This window comes from Phacochoerus africanus, chromosome 1 (assembly GCF_016906955.1).
Source record: "Phacochoerus africanus isolate WHEZ1 chromosome 1, ROS_Pafr_v1, whole genome shotgun sequence".
NCBI classification, from domain to species: domain Eukaryota; kingdom Metazoa; phylum Chordata; class Mammalia; order Artiodactyla; family Suidae; genus Phacochoerus; species Phacochoerus africanus.
Window position 1 is genome coordinate 577839 of NC_062544.1, and position 22094 is coordinate 599932.

General features: G+C 67.8%; 1 protein-coding gene across 3 annotated transcripts in view; it reads right to left on the reverse strand.

The window, feature by feature from the left end:
- Positions 1-16424, reverse strand: part of SLC12A7 (solute carrier family 12 member 7) — a 39895-nt gene extending 23471 nt beyond the window's left edge. The window contains exons 1-3 of one of the 3 annotated variants that reach the window (XM_047793859.1): positions 16232-16424; positions 2722-2816; positions 2220-2342 (exon numbers count right to left, since the gene is read on the reverse strand). In XM_047793859.1, the coding sequence (XP_047649815.1) occupies positions 2220-2342; positions 2722-2816; positions 16232-16355 (342 nt within the window). In that variant the 5' untranslated portion in view covers positions 16356-16424. Of the gene's footprint in view, positions 1-2219; positions 2343-2721; positions 2817-10669; positions 10726-16231 lie in introns of those variants that run through there. The other 2 variants (XM_047794535.1, XM_047795400.1) reach the window with 2 other exon arrangements.
- Between the last annotated feature and the right edge of the window lie 5670 nt (positions 16425-22094).

The window sequence follows — 22094 nt, forward strand, 5'->3', positions numbered from 1 at the left end:
CCCCGGGCCCAGCGAGTGGAGGCGGTCAGAAGCCTCGGGCGGACCCCCCCAGCAGCGGCTTCCCATGCTGGGCGCCTGCCCCAGGCCCCCCACCTGCAGGATACCTCAGTGTTTTGTGGTCATGGGTCTGGGCTCTGCACACAGAGTTGGGGGAGGAGGTCTCAGGGGCTTTTATTTGTATGAAAAAGAGGCAAACCCGCGAGTTTCCACTGTGGTGCAGCACAAACAAACCCGACTAGTATCCATGAAAACACAGGCTCGATCCCAGGCCTCACCCCGGATCCCACGTTGCTGTGGCTGCAGTGTAGGCCAGCAGCTGTGGCTCCAATTCGACCCAGAGCCTGAGAACTTCCACATGGCACAGGTGCGGCCCTAAATAGAAAAAATAAATAAAACAGAAAATGCAAACCCAAGGCGGCAGCTGTGCCCGCTCCTTCTTCCCCGCCTCTGCGACCTGAGCCACCAGGTGCCATGCCCCCCGTCTGAGTAGGGACCCCCCCCCCCCGCCTAGACCCAGCTGGTCCATGGCCAGACTCTGTCCAGCAGCTGAGACGACTCTGAAAGGCCGTGAAGGGGCCCCAGCCTCTCATAAATCACAGCTTTGAAGGGTCAACCCGACAGGTTCCAAGGCCCAGGATGCTGGAGGCACCCAGACCCCAGAGAAGGTGCCTTGGGGGGACCAGGCCCCATCTCTGTGCCCCACTCGAGGGACGAGGAGCGCAGTTCCTGCTCTGTCCAGGGTAGGTCCTAAGTGGGGCCCAGGGAGCCAGGCACCCCCCCAATGGGAGCCCCATCTGCATGTGCCCAGGGAACCTGCTCCAGTCCCCAGGGGACCGAGGCCAGGGGGCCACCTGCCCTGTGGGCCTGTGCCAGGAGTCCCCATTGGTCCACACCACAGGTCAGCAGGCTGGACCCAGGTCAGCCTCAGAACAGACTCCAGCAGGTCTGGGCCTCACTTCGGAGCGGGCTGCGAGGAGAGCTGAGAAAGGGCCCGTGATCCCGGGGCACAAGTGCCGGCAGGCGGAGGGCCCGACATTCTGCACAGAAGGCCTGCAGCCCCCGCGACTTGGCGCCAGGCAAGAGTCTGAAACCCCAGAAACCCACCCGTGAGCGACTGACCCGCAACCACGGCAGCTGTGACCTCCCCGCAGGGCGGCGTCCCCGCACCAGAGCAGAACCCGGGGAAGGTCCCATGGGGGAGAAAAGGCAGGGACAGACACGCCGCTGCTGAAGGGCCGCCCGTGCCCGGGGAAGCGGCCTGCACAGGCCCCCGAGGGGACCAGGGTCTGTTACTCCCCTTCCGGGACAACCCGTTCCCCAAACAGTCACTCTCGGGGGGCAGGAGGCGAGCACTAAACCTGCTGGCTTCACGGCAGGAGGAAGGAAAGACGGAGGGTGTGCCTGGGACCTGACCTCCTGCGGCCACAGGACCGGGATCAGGCTAGACCTCAGCGTGAGGGCGGCGCTGGGCTCCTGGCACCTCGGCCCCAGGGCTGGCCGGATGGGCGGGCAGACACAGCAGGGAGCGAGAGGGCTGGCAGCCAGAGGGCAACAGGACCCCCCACCTGGCCTCAGCTCCCGCGCTGGGGGGCCACCCAGCTGTCCCGTCCAGCCATCTGGAGTCGGGGCCAGGGGCTCAGGCCGCACCGCCCTCCTCCTGCCCCCAGGCGCCCCAGGTCACGAGCCGCCCCCAAGAACACAGGACCCCAGAGGCTGTGCTCTACTGACAGCAGAAAACACGGGAAAAAGTCACCCCTTGAAATCGAAAGAAGCCTCCACCCTGAACTAAGCCCCCAGCGCAGAGACAGAGAATCTACTGCTGAGAGGAGGCCAACTTTTTGGCCACGGTTTCGGGGGAGGGAGCCAGAAAGACAGAGAGAAAGACGTGTCTCATTTCCCCTGAGATGAGTCCTGAGCAGTTTCTTGAGTCTCAGGGCGCTGCCCTGCCCTGCAAGCCCTCACCCCACAGCCTCTCCTGGGCACCTGGGTGGCTCTTCCAGAACCGCTCCAAGGTCTCTGCACAGAACCCTCACAGCAGCTGGGCGCAGCTGAGGGCGGACTCCCAGAAACAAACAACCCCCTAAGAAACAGCTTCCGGGAAGAGGTAGCAGGGTCACAGCCCCAGGATTGAGAAACAGGGTGGGGGAGAGGAGGCCCCACCCAGGGTCCTGGGGGAGGGGAGGCCCTGGGGGGGGGGGCCCTGGGGGAGGGGCACGCACCTTGACCTCCCGCCTCCGGCTGTCCTCGTCCTCCTCGTGCTCCACGACGCCCTGGCTCAGGTTGGTGTAATTGGCCAGCTTGTTGAGCAGCGAGGACACCATGGGGTTGCTGTCCATTTCCTCCTGTTTGGAGCCAGGACGCCGAGCCAGTTACCCACCTCTGGCTGAGATGCCCCCAAACCGAGCAGATGAGCCAGGGCCCAGCTCTGCCTGCCCTGAGACCCCCAGACCCAAAACGGGCAGGAGGCCCCAGACACGGGCTGGGCAGGCCAGGGGCCCAGGCTTGGGGCTCCAGGCCACACCGAGTGGGGCCACCAGCGGGGCGGGGGGGACAGGGCTCTCCCGATGGCCTGGATCCAGCCCCTCCAAGGGGCTCCCCGAGGCCTCTGCCGGGAGCCTCGGTTCACTGTTAGAGGTGGGGCCTTGGGGCCGGGGCCTCTGCTCTTGTCCACACGAGAGCTCGACGTGCGGCCTGCTGCTCTGGAGGAGAACGTGCGGGTACCTCAAAGAGAGCCATGCTTCTTCCTTCCAACACGCTCCCTCCGTCCGCCTCCACGCCGCCGATGAACGGGCTGTCCTCCCTGGGGCCACCATCTCCTGTGGGGGAGGGCACGGTCACGAAAGGAGGCGACCTGGGGCTGGGGGCGGGCGGCTCCGCCTCCCGGTGCCCAGGTGAAGAGCGCCAAGGCGTTGACCGTCCAGGGACCAAGTCCCGCCCTGCCTTTCTGGGACCCATGCCCGACAGCCTTGCTGATGCTCCCAGGACACCGTCCCCAGCCGGCAGTGCCCGAGCGGCCCGTGGCTGTCCACGGTGGGACAGGCACCTGCACGGGGGATGCGGAGGCTCGTCCCCCAGCAGCTTAGGGTCCTAGCCCCCAGTCCCGGTGGATCACAGCCGCCTCACGGGGACCCCCAACCGATGGGAGCAAAGCTCCTGGGGAGGATCTGGAGCCAGGTGTAGGCGCGTGGCTGGCATCGCAGCCCTGCCGTCTCCGTGGCTGTTTCTATTGGGAGGGCCTGACCAGCCCGTCCCCAGCTCCGTGTGGCCAGGCCACAGGGGAGCGGATCAGCCCCCGGGCCACCTGGGAGCTCCGGCCAGATCCTCAAATGCGGGCCGGGCACAGGCTCTGGATTCAAAGTGGAGAGAAACGCCCCAGCCACGTGGCTCTAATGCGCAGCCCTGCCCGTCCCAGTGGATCGGTGACAACGCCGTCCCAGAGGCCACCAGCAAGGACACGGGGCGTGCTCAGGAGCGGGGCCCACTGCAAGTCAGCACCACACAGGCCTCCTGCGTGGGACCTGGCCCCTGGCAGGAGTGAGGACAGTGGGGAAAGGTGCCCCGGCCCCAGCGGCCAGAGTGAACTGAGCGGGGACCCCCTGCCCACGCAGCCCCCGCGGGTGACCCACCACGGCCCCACTTCCAGACAGGATCCCCAAGAGGAAACCAGAGCCCAGACGCACATGGAGGGGACACCCCCAGCCCGTGCCCGCGGAGGCGCCAGCTCTCGTCCCTGGCCCCTCACACAGAGACGCTGGGTCCAGGGCATTGCCCCGCACACCCTCAGCTCTCTGGTCCCACAACCCGCAGACCCCGCTCAGCTCCTCCTTCCCCACCAAGCCTCCCAGGCCTCCCTGGGTCCCCACAGCCCACGCAGGAAGCCACACAGCAGGCAGACCCGCCCTCTTGCAGACCGAGCCCCTCGCGGCTGAGCCTCAGCTGCCACCACAGGGTAGCTGCTTGGGGCAGGCAGTGCCCGGGGCCGCGCCCACAGCCCACGGGCCACCTACATGGCCTGACGGGGGCAGGGGCGGTGCCAGTCCACCCATCAAACGTGGGGTCAAGGTGAACATGAGGTCACGGCCCCCAAGTGCCACCACGAGGAAGATGGAAGCGAACCTGGTGGGGGGGTGACCTACAGCCTCGGCCGCTCAGAAGAGACTGAGGCCAAGAGTGTCAGGCAGCTCTCGAAAGTTCCGGAAAGAGGGAGGACGGGACGCGGAGCGAGCCCGATTCTTTCCAGAAAGTGAAGATGAAATCCGGGTAAGCCCTTCAGTGAAGACCCTGATTTGGTGGCAAGCGTGTCTCAGGAGACACGGCCTCGAGGGCGTCACCCTGCCGGCCCTCCGCCCCGGTCCCAGCCTGGGGGTGGCGGGAGCCGCGGGTGGCCTCACCCGGGCAGGGATGCTCTTACAGGTTTTCCCGAGTCAAGAGTTAGGTCAAGACAAGGTTTACAAACCCAACCAGCTTCAAGGAAACAACCAACCACCCTGGGAGTCTGGCACAGCCGGGTCTTCAGCCACACCTCCTTCCCGGGCCTCCCCACCCGGGCGGATCCCTCCTGGAAGCAAGTAGTCCCGTAGTCCCGTAGTCCGCGTCTCTGCAGCAAACGGAGGACCCCTCCAGACCAGACTCAGGATGTGCAGGCCCTGCCCCGGCTGCCCGGGGTGGGGGGGCGGGTGTCAGGTCCCCCCCCCACCCCACCCCCCCGCCTGACCTTGGACAAAGTCATGGGAGGCTCCGGGGACTCGGTGCCTGGGACTCGTGTTTCTCCGCTGGGAAGAGGTGGCCAGTGTGGGCAGGGCCTGGCTCAGCTCGGGCCCCAGCTTCCCCAGGTGCCCTCTGCCCCCACCTGGCTCTGCACAGCCCGGCCCTGGGGGGCTCTCAGGGGGCGGGCACCTGACCTAGAAACAACCTCCTATGCTGATCTGACGCTCCCAGGGCGGGGTGCCCGGGAAAGCGGGAGCTCAGCCTCAAATAGGAGCCCAGCTGGCCCGCCCTTCCCCTAAGACAGAGGGAACGCCTGGAACAGAGGACTGGGAAGGAACGGAACAGACGAGGAGCCCCCAGGAGAGTGCTCGCTGAGGGACCCAGGAGGCCCACCAGACAGACTGACTCAGGCCAGGTGGCCGCTAGGTCCCAGGACCACCCTGGGGTCTGAGAAACCAGAAGCAATGACGCGGACGCCACACAAGGCGTGGACGTGGCCAGGGCACGTGCGCGCAGCACGCCTGGGCAGGGCGGCCGGGCTGAGCGGCAGACGGTGGCCTCGGGCTCTCCACTTTGCTGCCGTAACCACAGCAGCACACGCGACAGGTGCGGAAAATGGAGAAGACACACAAAACAAGCAAGATGAACACCCCCGGCAGCCCCCCCGTCCCTCCACCGGCCGCACGCAGCTCGTGGCCAACGGCGAGTCCCGTTCGCAGAGCCGTAAACCATGGCGCATCCCTTCAAGAGAACACACGTCCCTTCATTTCCTGACACGCGTCCAGTCCGTCAGCCCCAGGGGCGCTCCCTACGGGCCTGGGGACGTGGCGGAAGGGAGACGGGCATCTGGGGCACGGACGGGTTAGGGAGCAGCGGGCAGGAGCCTGACAGCAGCCTCCTCCTCCTCGACTCGGCCACGTGGAGGCTCTCCATCAGAATTCAGGTGCTTCCACCCGAGGGACCCACCCGCCCCAAACCGGAAAGCCCAGGAACCGGTACCCGGGAGTGTCCTCAGACTCCCCGCTGCTCCCACCTCCGCAGGACACTCGACTCTGCGTTTGTTTTTCGAGGGAGGGACAGGCTACAGTCAGTCCCCACAAAGGAAACCTGGGCCCGAGCACCACCCAGGGCCTGACCCAAACGTGGGGCTCCGCAGGCCCCGGCGTCTGGGGAAACCCTCTCCCGCCCCACCTGGGTGAGAGCACCTGCCAGGAGGGGTCCTCCTCGGGCTGAGACCCCGCGTTTCAGGGGGCCACGCGCCCGGGCCTGCGCCCCCCTCGTCACTCTGCCTGTTCATGATGACAAGGACCCAGGACAAGCCTGACACGACGAAATGCTGGGGACACAGGTGCCAGAGGGCAGCCCGGCCTCACCAGCCCCGCTGCGTCCTCCTGGGCGGGCGGCCTGCAGTGTCCCCACGGGGCACACAGCCCCAAGGTCACCAGAAGCCTACACTGTGCGGCGGTGGCTGCCAGGCCGCGTGAGGAGGGCAGGACCCACGCCTACGGTCTCCGGGCAGGCGTGCTCCCGGCGGACAACCCGGCCGGGGTCACCCGCTCTGATGGACAGGCCAGGCTCAGTCTCGAATGTCTAATCACAGCAACAGCCTGGAGGTCACGAGACGAAGCCTACACCATCGGCCTGGTCCTGCCTCACCCCACGTCCAGCTCTGAAAACTGGCAGTCGCCTCACATTCAGATGTGGCTTTAAACCTGCTCATCTGATGACACAGACGCTACCACGGGCTGCACCACACAGGAATCACGGCCTCGGGGGGTCCAAGGCTGCAGCTCCTGCCAGGTGGGCCCCCAGCGTCCAGCCTGCGAGAACCACAAGCCTCGGCTCCGGGAGGCGGGTGGGTGGGGGTCGGGGGAGAAATGCGGCCAGGCCAGGAGGTCCCCTCAGAGTCCCCACCTCCCCACGTGACCCGTGCCTCTCATCACCCAGGAAAAGGGCTAATTTGTCCTTAAAACAAGGACCCTTCAGCCGATGAACTGCATGGAACAGCAACAGGGGTCTCTCAGGGCCTGGGATCAAGGCACCCAGGATCGAGGGGACCAGGCGGGAACCAGGGGGACTCGGGGAACCAGATGGGGAAACACAGGCCATGCCCATGCCCGCGTGCCCGGTGCTGCCTCCGGGGACCCCAGAGCCCGTGACAGTCGCCCCTCCAGCACAGAAACGGCCGTCAGAATTCAAACACCCAGAAAAGCCACGCGCGCCGAGCACTGGCCCCACGTCTGGCTGGGGCTTCCGACGACCACTCACACCCGCGTTTTGCTTTCCTGGTTTCCTGGGACCAGCAGCCTCTTGCGGTGGGCAGAGTCCACGCTCCCTCCGGGGTCCTCCTGGAGCAGCCGCACAGCGTCTGGTCCAAGGACATCAGACACGTCCCACTGCAGGCCCTGCCGCACCCCAATGGCGCAGGCCGCAAAGACCAGCAAGGCCGGCGACACTGTCACAGCCCCTCCCCCGTCCCTCCCGCTGGCCCTAAGCCCCAGGAAGCCTGTGCCACGGTCTACACCTCAGTGTGGCCCGACCAGGCTTGGGGTCCGCCCAGCTGCTGGTCTTCCCCAAGGCTCAAAGGAAAACCCCCGTCGCCAGATGAAGGCACAACACCCAGGCCAACCTGTCCCAGAGGTCATGGCCCTGGATGGGGGTGGCTGGCAAGCCAGTGCTCCCAGAATGACCAATGGCGACAGGTCAGCAAGGCCCGACCAGGCCCGGGACCCAGAGCCTAGGCCGGGCCCACCAAGACCACCGCCGCCAAGCCCTCCGGAAACTTTGAGCAGGACAGCTGGTGCCTGCTGCTGAGAGCCCAAGGCTCAGGGCCCACAGGGGCCGGTGGGCAGGTGCTCGGCGCTGACCAGCGCCCCTCCTCCCTGTGAAGGCAGCCCTGAGCCGCGGACCAGGCCGTGCCTTGCCATTCACCACAGCCGTTCTGAGAAGCCCGCACGCAGCCAAGTGACGTCCCACCCCGTCCAGCTGCGGCCCGATGCAGCTCAGGGCACCGCAGCCACCCACCTCCCCCAGGGCAGCCTCTGCTCTCCCACCCTCATCCCGTTTCGTCCGCATCAGGTTTGATGCCTGGCTTCTGGCTCTGCCAAATGCAGATGTAACCCCGACATCCATAAATGCGAGGTAGTGACCAGAGACAGCGCAGGACCCAGCGCTCTGGGGACGGGAAGCCGCGGGCGCCCTGGACTCCCGTCCCTGGAGGAGAGTGAGCGTCCCCATCACCCTCCAGCCAAAAGAGCTGAGCCTGCTGCGGGGAGAGGCCGGCCACAGAGGGGCCCTTCCTGCCGAGGGCACGGCCCCCTCTGTCTCTCCCTCTGCCGGCATGGCCTCCACGGGCCCATCTCCACACGCCACCCCCCAGCTCCCCCCCCCCTGAGCACCCCCTCCACCGAGCGCCCCCTCTGTCGAGCGCCCCTCCCCCAAGAACCCCTCCCCCGAGCACCCCCTCCCCTGAGCGGGCCGCGCTCTCCTCCTCCCGCCCTCCTGCAGCCGGGCCTGGGGGGCCCGGAGCTTCGTGGGGAGGGGCAGAGCCTGGCCTCCGAGGCTCAGCGGCCGAGGGCCCTCCCTGCCACCCAGCTCGGGTCACGCAGGGCCTGCAGCGAAGCCGGCAGGGGCGGGCGGCGACCCGCCTGCGCCACCCGGGGCCACAGGGCCTCCTCGCGGGGGGTCCGCCGGCCCGACGCCAGCACCTGGGCTTGCGGAGAAGCGTTTTCAGGTCCCGGGACCATGACCCGTGATCTCTGACCCTTGCCGCGTGGCCCCCGGCTCTGCAGGCAGGAGGTGGCCAGACCCGCAACCCAGCGGCCAGCAGGCTAGGCCGGAGCCACCCGGAGAGGCAGGGCCGAGACCAAAGCTCTGCATTTGCGCCCGAGATCCCCAAGTGTCGAGACGCGGTGGCGTCCCGCACAGCAGGTTTCTGGCTGAAACAGAAACCCGTTCTGTGGGAAAGAGAAATGCTGAGAACCGCCCGCAGCCCCGCCGGGGGGGCGTCTCCCCCGCGGGTCCTCCGAGGGATGGCGCCTTCCCGCCCGCTGGCCGGCGACAGAAGCACCTGCCCGCAGGCGAGCGCGCGAGGACCCTCTCCGTCCGCCCCCAGACGCGGCCTGCGGGGTCAGCGCGCCGGCTCAGGGAGGACCGGGCCCCCGGCTGGGCGGCTCTCCGGCTGCCACGCCGGCTCCCCTTTCCTCACACCCGCCCTTCTGCCCGGGTCCCCACCTCGAGCAAAGCGGCCCTGCTCACGGCCAAAGGCCACGACGGCCTGGCCTGGGCCCCCAGGTGCAGGGGTGACGCACCCACACCCCGGAGCCCAGGCCTGGGGTGGACGCTCTGCCTGGACGGGCCAGCAGGGCCCAGGCACAGCATCTCTGCCAGGCTTTCCTGAGGAGACACGGCCCTCACTTCCAAAGCCTCAGAAGCACCCTGTCCCCAGCAGCCCGACTCCGGACAAGTGGTACGAGCCGAACGCAGCAGCAGGCAGGGCAGCCTCAGGATAAAGGGCACCTGTCCCCGCAGCGTCCCCACGCTCCCACGTGACCTCCCACCACGACCTCCCACCCTGCCCCACGGCCTGGTGTCGGGGCTCTCCTAGGAAATACCGAGGGTCCAGGGGGCTCAGAGGTTGAGCATGGCTTTGGACACTGGAGGGACGCAGCTGCCCTTCGGCCAGGACCAAGGCCAGCCACGGCCGCCTCCTCGGCTTCCACAGCTCCCCACCAAGGCCCTCAGCCCCACCATCTGGGCAAAGACACCAGCTCCAGCACGTTCTCCTAAAACCTAACACTCCAGGGTCGAGAGCAGGGAGGTCCAGCTGCCAGAAGTGCCAGTGCTGAAACCAGCCAGACGTGTGGGCGCATCCACGTGACACACAGACACAGGCCACCGCAGGCGTGCAGGCACCCTGTTCACACCCGCACACTCACATGAGTGTGCAGGCTCAGTCACACGGGGTCAGCGGGGAGCACGGCTCAGAGCTTCTCAAGAGCAGTGCTATCTGGGGGCTTTGCATCTGAACGGCCCACCCTCCCAGGTGGGACCTGCCCCTCCCGGGAGATCTGCCTCTGCTGGACTCGGGGGCCCAGCTCCCTGACCCTCGGTGACATAGCTGCTCCGGCCTCCCCCGCCTCAGGGACCGGCACTGGCGATCTGAGCTGGGGGAGGGTTCTGGACGGCGAGGCGGCCCTGCTGAGGGCAAAGGCAGGCGGCTGCCCTCCCCGGCCTCCAGCCGGCTCCCATTACCGACCAGGCTCCATCTGGCTGCAGTCTAGACCCTTCGTCTACAGAGCAGGAAACCCAAGAGCCGCCTGCACCGTCTCCTCTGATTTCGGCTCCACACGATCCCTCCCCAGGGGCGTCTGAGAGCCTCCCTGAGAATCAGGCCTGACCTGCAGCCGCTGTGACCCGCAGGCTCCAGGAGGGAACACAGGCCCAAGAGCCCTGTGATGGCCAGGGTGGGCCTCGGGGCTCACGCCACCCTGAGGGGCACTGCTGGCGTGGGCACACAGGGAGCCCCCACCCTGAGGACGGCGCCAGGCCGCAGCCGCGTGCTGACCCCGTGCACGGCCACCCTGGCTGGGCTGCAGGAGGCGGCGGCCACCTTGGCTACTGGAGGCGCCCGCGGGCCTGGGAGCATCGGCTCTCCTCCCAACACCCGACAGATCCCCCAGGGCTGCCCGGCCCACTGGGTAACCGCCTCTCCCGCGGTCAGAGGCCCCGCCCCAGGCCACGCGGAGCTCAGGAAGGGCCCTGCCACCTCCTCCCAGCCGGGCGCTCAGAAAGAAGCCACGCGACCCAAGAACAGAAACCAGCCCAGGACCCAGAACGTGGCCTCCAACCCTGGCCAGAGGCGCGGGCGGGGCCCCACGCAGATGCCCAACAGGGCAGGACCCCGGCAGCGCCAGCTCGCACCCCCCCCATCCCCAGCGCGCACCTGCCCAGGGCCGCTCACCTGGGCTCCCGGCCGGAGGCTCCATGGTGGGGGAGCCGGGCCGCTGGGTCTTGGCCGCTGCTGTTGAAGCTGCAGTAGGCTTATCTGTGCGGACCAGACACCAGAGGCTGCCCTGAGCAGGGAGGGCCCTGTCCCACAAAAGAAAGGTATTAACCCTTCGGGCTCTGCTCTCCCTGCTGCGTGGCACTGCCCCTGTGAGCCCCGGAAAGAGGCCCGGACGGCCCCAGGCGGCTTCAGGCCCCGCTAAACCCCTGGACAGACACCCCAGGCTCAGCCTCGCACCCAAGTGGAGGGGGTCTTCCTGCTTGAGCCCCCCCGCCGGCCTCAGGTTCCCAGAGATGCTTGCAGAGGCCCACTCCCCGCTGTGGCCGTGGCTGCAGTGACCAGGAGGGACCCCCCAAAGCACCTGGCTGCGAGGACAGCTGTCAATCCTTAACGCTGGACGTCGGCTTCCGCCCCCGCCCCCCTCCCCGCGTGTCCGCTCCACATGGCCGGCCAGCTCTCCTCTTCCTCCCCGAACCAGACCTCGGTCCCACTCCCGCATCCCAGCCGCTCGGCCGTGAGGGAGGCGGTCTGCAGCGGCCCAAGGACAGCGGCCCTGACACGGTGTCCCCAGCCCGAGGTTACCCATCCCTCAGCACAGGAGCCCCGGCCGCCCGGGAGCCACCAGGTCAGGCGCCAGAGCCTGCTCGCAGCTCAGGACCGTGGCCACGGGTCTCCTGGCAGAAGCCACCCCACAGCCAGGCTCTCCAGGGGCAGGGAGGCGACCAGCTCCTCGCCCGCAGGATCCAACCTGGCAGGCGCCTCTGTCCCCTGCAGGATCTGTGACACCCTGAGCTGCATCGAATGAAGACCCAGCTCCAGGGCCACACAAGGCACCCACTCTCTCTCCCCTCTCCAGAGGCACCCCCTCTCCAGAGGCCCCACGACCTCCACCCGACACCCCCAGGGGCACAGGGGAAGCCGGCCGCCCGGCTCCAAGCGCAGGACGTGCGGGGTCAACGACTGGATGGAAACGCCCTGCGATCCCAAGCCTCACGCGCTGAGGAAGGAAGACGGAGCCAGGTGGCTCCCGGTCCCTCCCAGGTCCCGGGGCAAGAAGCGGCTCCCCGGTGCAGCGGCACACGGGCACCACCAGAGAGTGGCCCCCAAGGCCGGGGACAGAGGGACTTCCACTGCTCCCGCCCCCCGGGGGTGCTGGGCAGAGAGGCGCCTGACATGACCAAGGACCCCTGGCCCCGCATCCCACGTCCAAGCCCCGCCCGCCTCTGCCCCCCGCCCCCCAACAGCGAGCGCCCCGCCGGGCACACATGCTCCACTGCCAGGGGCCTCCCGGGGCCACACACCAGGCGCACACAGACCACACATCACACACCCGCCACAGACCCCCACCACTCACACGTCCAGGCCACACAGACACCACAAACACAGCACACAGACACACACCCCTACACAGCAGACGCACGCGCCAGTCAGACACACACCACACACCCCAGTCACACACCACACTCGCTCACAGCTGCAGCCCCGCCCCAGCAGCTCCAAGCTGCGTCCCTGCAATCCCCCTGGGCCAGCTCGAGGCCCCGTGGCTTCAGAGCGTGACCCACGGCTGAGGGGCCTCTGCCTCGGGCCAGGTCCCAGCACAGGGCCCCGCCACCACTCCTGCGTCCTCGGGGCTGCACCAGGCGAGCTGAGCTCCAGGGTGCAACGTGTGCATGACTGCCGCTGGGCCACTTGTGCGGCCAGGCGCAGCACACAACAGAGGGACAGCCACGGGCCCCAGTGCCCATGTCACCGGAGGTGGCCCCACGAGCAGGGGCTCTGTCAGAGTTGGAACCTCAGAAACCACCCTTACACCCACACTCCTGGCAGCCACAGCTCAGACACCCACACAGCAGAGAGGTCGGGGGGAGGATGGCACGGCTGGACCTCAGGGCAGCGGGCTCCCTGCACCAGGCACAGGGCGCGAGAGCGGGGGATGGACCGCAGATCAGGGCCCAGGTCCCTGCACAGCCCTCGGGCCCGCGAGGGGACGGGCGCCTCAGCCCTTTGACCAGAAGGGTCTCCTGGGCAGCTGCGAGGAAAGAACAGACACCTCAGCACCCGTGACCCAACACTGGTGACCACCAGGCTGCTCTGCCTGCCACAGCAGGCACACCCACACTCCCCTGCACACGCCCACCTGCACACACACACACACACACTCCCCTGCACACACACACACATGCCTGCACACATACACATGCCTGCACACACACGCACGCACATGCACGTGCACACATGCACGCACACACAGGCGTGCCCACAGGACAGCCCAGGATTCAGAACCCTCCCCTTTGCTTCTGCGAAAAGAACCAGGATGGCCCGGGAGCCCAGCAGGCAGCGCCCCGCTCCCTGTGCCTACCGACTGCCGGCCGCCCTCTGCCTTTCGAGGTGGAACCCGGCACCCAGGAGCCCCCCCCCCGCCCCCCTCCAGCCTCACGCGCTCTCCCTGGACGACATCGGCGCCTCGACCGCCTACAGAGATTCCCACAGAGGCGGTGCCGGACGCTGACCGGGTCAGCCCCACGGGACAGCCGGCGCCTGCCCTTCCTGCTCAGACGCCCCCCCGCCCGCGGGACGCGGCCCCTGCTTCCTGGAACCGGTGCCGGGGCAGCGCTGAGCCCTCGCCCAGCAGGACAGAGCCTGCGAGCTGAGTCTCGGGCCACGCGGCCCTGAGTCCGGCTACCCTGGCGGCAGCCCCTCGAGGGCAGGGGCCACACAAAGCAGCGCCGAGCGTGCACCCTGTGACCCCTGAGCCCCAGCAGGACAAAGGTCACACTCCCAGGGCTGCCTGGGTCAGCAGGACAGCACGAAGAGACCCCCTGAGCAGCACAGCACAAAACCATGGAAAAGGAGCCAAAAGAGGAAGAGCAGGAGGGCGGAGAAAACGCAAGCAGAGCTGCGGGGCGCTGCCGGTGGGGGCGGGGACGTGGGGACAGTGACCCTCGGGGCAAACACAGCATCTTCCAGACACTCGGACCTCCCGTGGCCCCACCCACAAGCCACCGCCCTCGCACCAGCTGCGCTGCTTGGCAGGCAGCGCCAAGGTCAAATCAGCAGGGGCAGTTCAAGGTCAACGCGTGGGACTGACCTTCGCTGAGCCAAAGGACTGATGGAGGCCCAGGCTTCACATGCTGACAACAGGGCTCCCGGGCAGGCCAGCCTGGGGCACAGGGCAGCCCAGGATGGCCTGGCAGGTGTCACAGGTTCTCCCCAAGCTCGGCTCAGGCCAGACGGGCCTGTGAAGGGAGCACGGCCCCCCCGCCTCAGCTCCCACCCACCCTCGGCACCCCCTCGGCAAGGCTCCGTAAAAAAACAGTCCCGGCCCCTGCCTCCTACTTCCACGACAGCCACCCAGGAAGGGTCTCCTCACACCTGCCTCACCACCAGCGGATGGGGGCTCCCGGGGGCTCGAGGGCCAGCCTCAGAGTCAGGAAGAAACTTCAGTGACCCTGTCGTGAGCTGGCATGGGCAAGGACCCTGCACAAGGGCCTTCAGAGGGGGTTCCGGGCGGCTCTTCCGGCTCTTGCAAGACTGCCCCCTCGATGAGCAGAGCATGAGGTTGCTTCCCAGGCTCGGTGCCCCTCGTCACGCTGGTGACACAGGGCCCATCCCAGGGCCTCCCTGGGCACCACTATGACCTGAGCACTTGCGTTAAAACTCGGAGCCCAGCCAAGCAGCCCTGAAAGGCAACAGGCGCCTGTCTGTGAGCCCACAGGGGCCTGCCCAGGTCCCCCACGGGCCCCCCAGTGCCATCTAAGTAGAACACAGAAACCCAAGGCCCAGGCACAAGCTCTGCGCCGGCTCAGAAGTGTCGCAAACGGAGCCCAGCCCTGTGGGGTCTGTTGGGAAGCAGAATGTGGGATTATCTACATCCAGTCTGCTTGCGCCTCTGAGACGGCGGCCAAACGGACTCTAGACAAGCCGCAGCGGGAATCCCCGGTGGCAGCAGGGCTGAGAAATCGAGGCCTCGGGGGGGGGGGGGGGGGGGCGGGGGGCTGGGGGGGGGCCCCTGAGCAGCCCTGGGGCCGGCTAGAGGGCCCTGAGAGCAGAGATAAGGTGCCTCAGCCCGAAAACCAGCCACGCTCGCATCTGCAGAGGGACTGTGGCCGCCCGGGAGGGGCCACCAGGCCAGGAGCCACACACCCAGGAAGGTGCCAAGGGTCCTCTGGGGCCACGATGGCCACCGGGGGCCGGTGGGATAGAGCTCACCCCAAAAGCCCACGCCAGAGCGCCCCGGAGAAAGGCTGGGCTTCTGACCTCTGCCCTCAAGTCCCGCCTCGGCTCGGCCTCTATGCTGCAGGGCCACATGCAGAGAATGGCACCCAAGGGCGGGGGCAGGACCCGCCCTGGCCCGGCTGGCCGGCGCCTCCTCCTCAGGGGCTCCTAGTGGTGCCCGGGGTGCCAGACGCCCCTGGACAGTGGGCCATGAAGGGTCTGAGGCCCGGGCAGCGCTGCCGGCACTGACCTCGCCCTCTCCCCTGCCAGGAGCAGGACGCCTCCTCCCAAATGTGGCAGTGACCCCCAATTTCTAGAGGGGTGCTGAGCTCACTCAGGGTGACCCAGCCATCCACTGCTGAGAAGCAGGGGGCTGGAGCCCAGATGTCCAGCAGCAGGCCTGGGGATGCCCCCCCCCAAGAGAAAGTGAAAGTGCCAGAGACGTCCTGATTCCAGAAGCAACGTGGGCACGCAGGACCCTCAGTCGGGGCACCCGCTCTGCGCTGTGGGGGCCCCTCCCGCCCCCCACGACCTACTGCCCTTTCTTTCTGCTGATGTCCCCACCAAGCTGGGCCGGGCCTTCTGACCGGCGGCCCTTTGCCCCAGCGCGCAGGAGCAGAGCAGGGCAGAGGTGGCCGGGGAGGAAGCGGGCGCGGCCTCCAGCCCCGGAAGCCTCAGCCGGGGTCGGCTCCGCGGCCCCAGCCGGCCAACCAGCCTGGGGGCACCCGCAGGGCCTGAGAACTCCCGGGAGAGCGAGCCCCTCCTCCGTCTCCATAGCTACCCAGGGCGTCCCGCACCGCCCTGCCTCCCCGGTGCCCCACCCCGAGTGGGGTAAAGGTGCTTCCCGGGCCCGCAGGGGCCCTGGGCGCCCACAGCCCCCGAAGCCTTGCTTCGCCCTGCGCCCTCACCACTAAGCTTGGCGGGGGGCTCTGCGGGCGGGAGTGGGGAGCGGAGAAAGGGGAACTGCAGGAGCAGGCAAAGTGGCGGGGACTAGTGAGGAGGGGAGCCGGCGGGGGCCCGGGGAAAGGCGCGGGGGGAGGGCCCAGGGGCGGGCTGCGGCCCCACACCCCTCCTTCGGGCGGTCTGCCGGGCCGGGTCCCCCTCTTCCGGGCCTCTCCCGGGTCGCCCTTCCCTCCCCGCCGCCGGGGCCGCTCCCTTCTCCCGGGCCTCCCCCTCGCTCCCTTCAGGGCCGTCCCTTCCTCCCGGGCCACCGTCCCCTCCCCTCCGGCCCCCGGCCACCCCCGCCAGCCCGCGCAGCCCGGCCTCCGCCTTTGTCCCGCGGGCAGGTGCGCCCGCGCTCACCCGGGTTGGAGCAGTCGGGCTCGGCGCCCTCGGGGGGACCCGGCGCCTCGGTCTGCTCGGCCGCCTCATCCTGGCCGCCGTCCGCCCGCGCCTCCACGGGCACCACGGTGAAGTTGGTGGGCATGGCGCACCCGGCGCTCCGGCCACTCCGCGCCCCGCTCCGCGCCGCGCGCCCGGCTCAGCTCCGCCCGCTCCCGCCGACGCGGCCGGACTAGGGCGCAGGGGCGGGGTCCGCGCGGCCGCCCCGCCCACGTGACCGCACCTGCCTCCCCGCGGGCCCAGGAAAAGTTTCCGCGCGGCGGGCCGGGCGGGCCGGGCGGCGCCGGGAGCCTTGCGCTCAGGCCCCCTCCCCGGCCTGCTCCCGGGCGGCCCGCGCCCCCGACGCGCCGAAGCGCCCCTCCCCCCGGCGGCTGACTTTCGGTTCCTGCGCTGCCCACACCCCCACCGCCCCAGCCGGCCTCGGGCCGCTCTGTCCCCACCTCCGGATGCCCGCACTGCCCCCGCCGGCCCGCAGCCGTACTCCCGCTGCCCTCCCTGTGCCTCTCACTCCGAGAGTGGGCCTGCCCGCCCGGGGCTGAGATCTGATCTTCCTTCCTGCCCAGGGCTTGGGAAGCGCCTCCAGCGGAAGGGAGCCCAGCCCGGGCTAGCGGAGAAGGGGTCGGCTCCTGCTCAAAGGACATAACCGCGTAGACAGAAGTCATCAGGGCCCTGCGGCGGGACCCCTGCCCACTGGGGACCCTAGGCCGTCTCTGTGGGCTCCAGGAGCCTCCCTCGGCCCCCCTGGGTCACTGGGGGGGGGTGCTGGGAAGGGAAGCAGGGAAAGCGGGCAAGGAGGGGCTGGGTACTAGCCAGGGCCACCTGACTCAGCCTCCAAGCTTCTGAAAGATGGAATCTGGCAGAAACCAAAAGTCCGTCAAAAAGAAGTTAGTAGAAAAAGCTGTAGCATCTCTAGGTGTGGCGAATCACCCCAAAAACAGTTTTACAAAAATGTGACAGAAATGTAAGCGATGGGACAAAAACGGTCACGACGTCAGGACACGCGGTAGCGGAATGATCAGATGCCCCAACCGCCTGGAAAATATGTGCCTTTCCATGGGCCTGGAAGCCTGGAGGCCCATGCTTATCTCCTGGAGAATCACAGGGCCCAGCATTCCCCACCCAGCATCACAGGCCCTGCGTTCTCCCTGCCCACCCCCACCCCCACCCCCACCCCCACCCCCACCCCCACCCAGGATCACAGGCCCTGCCTTCTCTCCACCCACCCCACCCCCACCCCCACCCCCACCCAGGATCACAGGCCCTGCCTTCTCTCCACCCACCCCACCTCCACCCCCACCCCTGCCCCCACCCAGGATCACAGGCCCTGCGTCCCCCTCCCCACTGTGTTCTTGTCAACAACCAAACCACAAAAAACCAAAAAGCGCTTCCAGGGGAAGACACGGGAAGCAGGGAGGGAGGCCCAGTCTCCAGGGCCACCCCAGGATGTTCCCCTGTCACCTGGCCCCACCCAGCACCTGCCCCAGCCCTAGCCTTGGGTGGCAGGGTGGGGGGGTGGCGGGGCGGGGAGCAGGGGTGAAGGGGGTGGAAGAGGTATAGCTGGCCCAGGCCACCCCCACACCCCAGTTTGGCAGAAGGAAGCTCTGCCGGGTGACAGCAGGCAGAGGGCAGGGCTGCAGAGGTCCTGGGTGGCTGTCAGCTGCCTCACCAGGTCAGCAGCATGGCAGGTGGGGAGAGGGCCACCCCCAAAGGACAGGAAGGCTTCCTGTGTCCTTCCAGGGAGGGGCGGGCTCCGCGGGAAGGAGGAGAGCCTCACTCTGCACCCTGCTGCGTGGGGGGGAGGTGGGGGCTAGGCGCAAGCCTCTCACCTCACCCACAAGGACCCCTCTCGGCCCTGCCTGTGCCGGCCACCCTCCCGACAGCGGCTGAGTCTTCGGCTAAAGTTGGAGAAACAACCACAGCCTCTGAACAGGAGCAGAGACCCTCTCCTGGCCCCTGCAAATGACCTTGACCTCTGGCCTCAGTTTCCTCATCTGTAAAACGCTTGTTTTTACCCTTAATGGTCACAACACAGCCGAGGACCCGTCCAGACTGCGAGGAAGAGGCAGCCCTCTGGCCCTGGGCTCTGTCAGTAAAGCCTCGGCAGAGGCAGCAGGCACTCAGCGTGGAGGGCTGAGTTCGTGGGGGCCCTCGTCCTCGATGGCCCCGCATCCAGCTCCTAAGGCCAGGCCCCCGGCCCCCCAACTCCCACTGTGACCCGGTCTGGGCCCCTCCTCCCTGGGCTCCCTTGGTGGTGACCCCAGTCTGAACCCCTCAGAAGCCCTGTCCCCAGGGCCATCGCCCTCTCTGAGCAGGGGGGCCAGGCCACCTGCCCCAGCACCTTAGTGGCCCTGGGGTTCTGCAGAACAATGGCCTGGCCTCTGAATCACGTCATTGTCACCTGAGAAACCAACAAAGCCCAGCTGTCACCAGGCGAAAGGGCTAAGGAGCCAGGCGGAAGGGGAGGGCAGCCGTACACCTGAAACTAACCCAACTTTGTAAGTTAACTGCACTTCAATTTAAAAACAAGCAAAAACAAACAAAAGTTCCTGGAGTTTCCTGGTGGCTCAACAAGTTAAAGACCCAGCATTGTCAGCGCTGTGGCTTAAGTCACTGCTGTGGCACAAGGTCGATCCCTGGCCCTGAACTCCGCCTGTCGCGTTGTGGCCAACAAACAAATCAACAAAAGTTCCTTGTTTCAAAGTGACACACGCCCTGTCTTGAGACTGTAGTCTCACCCCCTTCATGGCCCCTGGGGAGCTGCCTGGCTCCTGCTGTCTGCTGGCCTGGCCATTGTACACCTGGTGGCCAGGTGGCCCACTCCTGGTGCTGGGATGTCCCAGGTTCGCCCAGCGTCCCACCCAGCCCCGCCTCCAGGATCAGACCACACACAGGAGTGAGAAGTACCTGCCAGACTGAGTCTGAGAACATGCAGGCAGGAGCCCCACCAACAGACAGACTCCGGGGAGGCCTTGCCAGGCTTCGCTTCCTGCAGAGAAAAGGAAGCCGTGTCACAAGAACACACAAGGTGGGAGGCAGAGGATCCAAGCACCAGAGGGCAGAGACTGGGTCCTAGGGCGTCTCACTTCCTGACGCCTGAGCCCGGGCCCCTCTAGCAAGGGCGGCCCCCGCCGTGCTGCGGGAAAGCCTGTTCCCCCGACCAACCTTGCTCTCCGGACACCTGAGTGAGAACCCACCACGGCCCCCCTTCCTGTAAAGTCCAAGACCACCAACCCCGCCGTGCCCTCCTCCAGCTCCACGAGCACCCTCGTCTCCGGCGAGTGGTGGGCGCACGTCCGCTGTCACCCAGGGAAAGTCCACCCCGGCCTCCTCGTGAGCTCGGACTGCTCTGAGCCGGCCACCAGAAGCCAGCTCCAGAGTCTGGGGTGAACCTGGAGCCATCGCAGCCCCTTGGAGGCACAGGCAGCCTTGGCGGGGGGGGTGGGTGGGGGGGTGGGTGTCACCGTTCCCGTCAGGGTTTCCATCAGAGCTGTGATGACCCAGTGGGAGCTCCTTCCTGAGAGAGTGCTGGCTGTAACCTGAGGACTTGCCCAGAGCTTCCCAAGCACCGCAGGGGGCTGGGGGTCGCCTCCGTGACACAGCAGACGGCCAGACCCTGCAGGGTCCTCACAGTGACCACAGAAGGTTCAAGACCCTGACTGGGAGCCAGGGGCCTGGATCAGAGCTCACTGCTCAGGGCACAGCCTAGACTGGGGTCTTCTCACCAGGAGGGGGCGGGGCCAGGGAGGGGGTGGGGGCGGGGGGCTGAGCGAGCTGGGCTGAAACCCCGAAGATGCTGACCTTTCTGGGGACTCTAGCAGGGCGCTGGGCGGTGGGCCAGCCTCAGCGAGGTTTCCTGGGCGGCAGGGTCTGGAGGGCAGCGGGAGAGGCGGGCCCAGCGCCAGGGGGCCCATCCTTAGCGGCGGCTTTATTCTAAGAAGAGGAGAGCGGCCTGGCCTGCAGGGTTGTCAGTGAAGAGGCGGCATTTCACAACAGGACCACAAAGCGGCAGCCGCCTGTCTCTGAAACCCGAGCCTGGGAGAGAGCAGAGGCCCTTCCTGCCCTGACCTGAGGCGGTCTGAGGATGCACGGGGCACGCTAAGCCCCTGGAGCAGTGGTTGGGGAAGCATCACTGACAACGCTGCTGCGTTTTTCAAGCCACCGGGAACCTGGGACCAAAGGCCAGGCCCAGGGTCACCACCACTGCCCTCGCCCAGCCCTGTCCCAGGGGCCACGGCTGGAGCCGAGACGCCCAGGGCCTCGCCGGCACCCACACGGGCCTCCCCTGGACCATCAGCCCCACAGACGCACTGGGCACGGGCGCACAGCTCTGCTGGGCGAAGCGCACGCGGGGAGCTACCTCCACGTCCGCTCCTGTCCACGCACAGCTGCCGTGCGCCCTCTCACGTGGTCCAGCGCCCAGGGCCTGTGCAGCCAGCCCGGCCTCAGCCTCCCAGGGCTCTCAGGACACCGGGCTCCCCCTCGCGTCTCTCCCACCCAGCCCCCCTCTGCCATCACCTCGCCAACCCCCGCCCCCTGAGCTCCCACCGCACCCCCAGCCCAGGCCGGACGCACTCAGGGAGCGGGCAAGGAGGGCCCCAGCCTTCCCCGGGAGGCTCCAGGCCAAGGACACAGCAGCTCCCTCTGGATGTCCCCGGCAAGTTCTGGGTGGGCAGGACAGGCCAGCCTCAGCTGCCTGTGCGGGCGCAGCGGGAACGTCCAGCTTTGAGCTCTGGCGCTTCTGACTTTCCTTCAGGCTAACGGCTCCCCGCTGCTGCTCTGTCCTCCCTCCAGATTCCCATCCGTCCCCGCCTGGTCTCATGCGGGCTGTTCCCAGCCTCGTGGTCCCACGAAAGGCCAGCGGGTCCTGCTGTGTGGCACTGGCGTCAACTTGGGCCTTTCTGCTGATGAGCTGGCCGGGCTCCCGTCTCACCCCTCAGAGCGTCATGGGTCCCCTGGGCTGCTCACAGGACACCCCGTGGGGGGCCCCTGGGTGGGCCTGGGCACAAGGCCATCAGGGAGGCCCCAGGGTTGCAGGAGCAGGGCCTGAAGTCAGGGCTGCCAAACACAGATTTGTACCAAGTGACGGCGGCGCACACCTTTCCGGCGGCAAAACACTCTCTTCCCGAAAAGGAAACTAAGCAATCTTCAGTGACCTTGGGCACTTCTCATCAATGACACCGCCTGGAGCAGGAGAGCAGACCCCCGAGTCAAGGCAGCCAGCACCCCCCCGCCCCGCGGCCTGTCCAGACCCTGAGGCCGCTGAGGACAGATGGGGCCAAGCCGTGAGCAGACTTCAGAGAGGAGGCGAGGTGGCCCGGCGAGGGCACGGACCACCTGAGGGCGGGCACGGGGATGGCCCCACGCGTTGGGCATGCTCCTTGGGCTCGTCACCCCCGGCATTCCTCAGCCAGCCCAGAGCGACGCCCATGCCCGGCAACAGGACAGGCCGGCAGGAGGGCGTGCTTCTTCAGGCGGCGTGTGCCCGTGGTGGTGGGAGGAGCCGGGCTCTGTGGGGGGCCTGGGAGCTGTGCTGTCCTGCACCCCCGAGGCTGCAGGGCCGAGGCAGATGCAGCCAGGCCCAGAGGAGGCGCCCCCAGCCCAGGAGGGGCCACACCAGGGTGGGGGTCAGTGCTCCATCTCCGACCCCGCAGCTGAGGCTGGACACACCCACGGTCCTTCTGGTCCAGGAGGCGAGTCACCGGGCCTGGCGGACGGAGGTGGCCAAGGACTGGGCATGAGGGGGAAGGAGGCCCCGGCTGGCAGGCGGGTGCGGGAGGCCTGTACGGGCGCCAGTCTGGGGTGCAGGCCCAAGGGGAGCAGACTG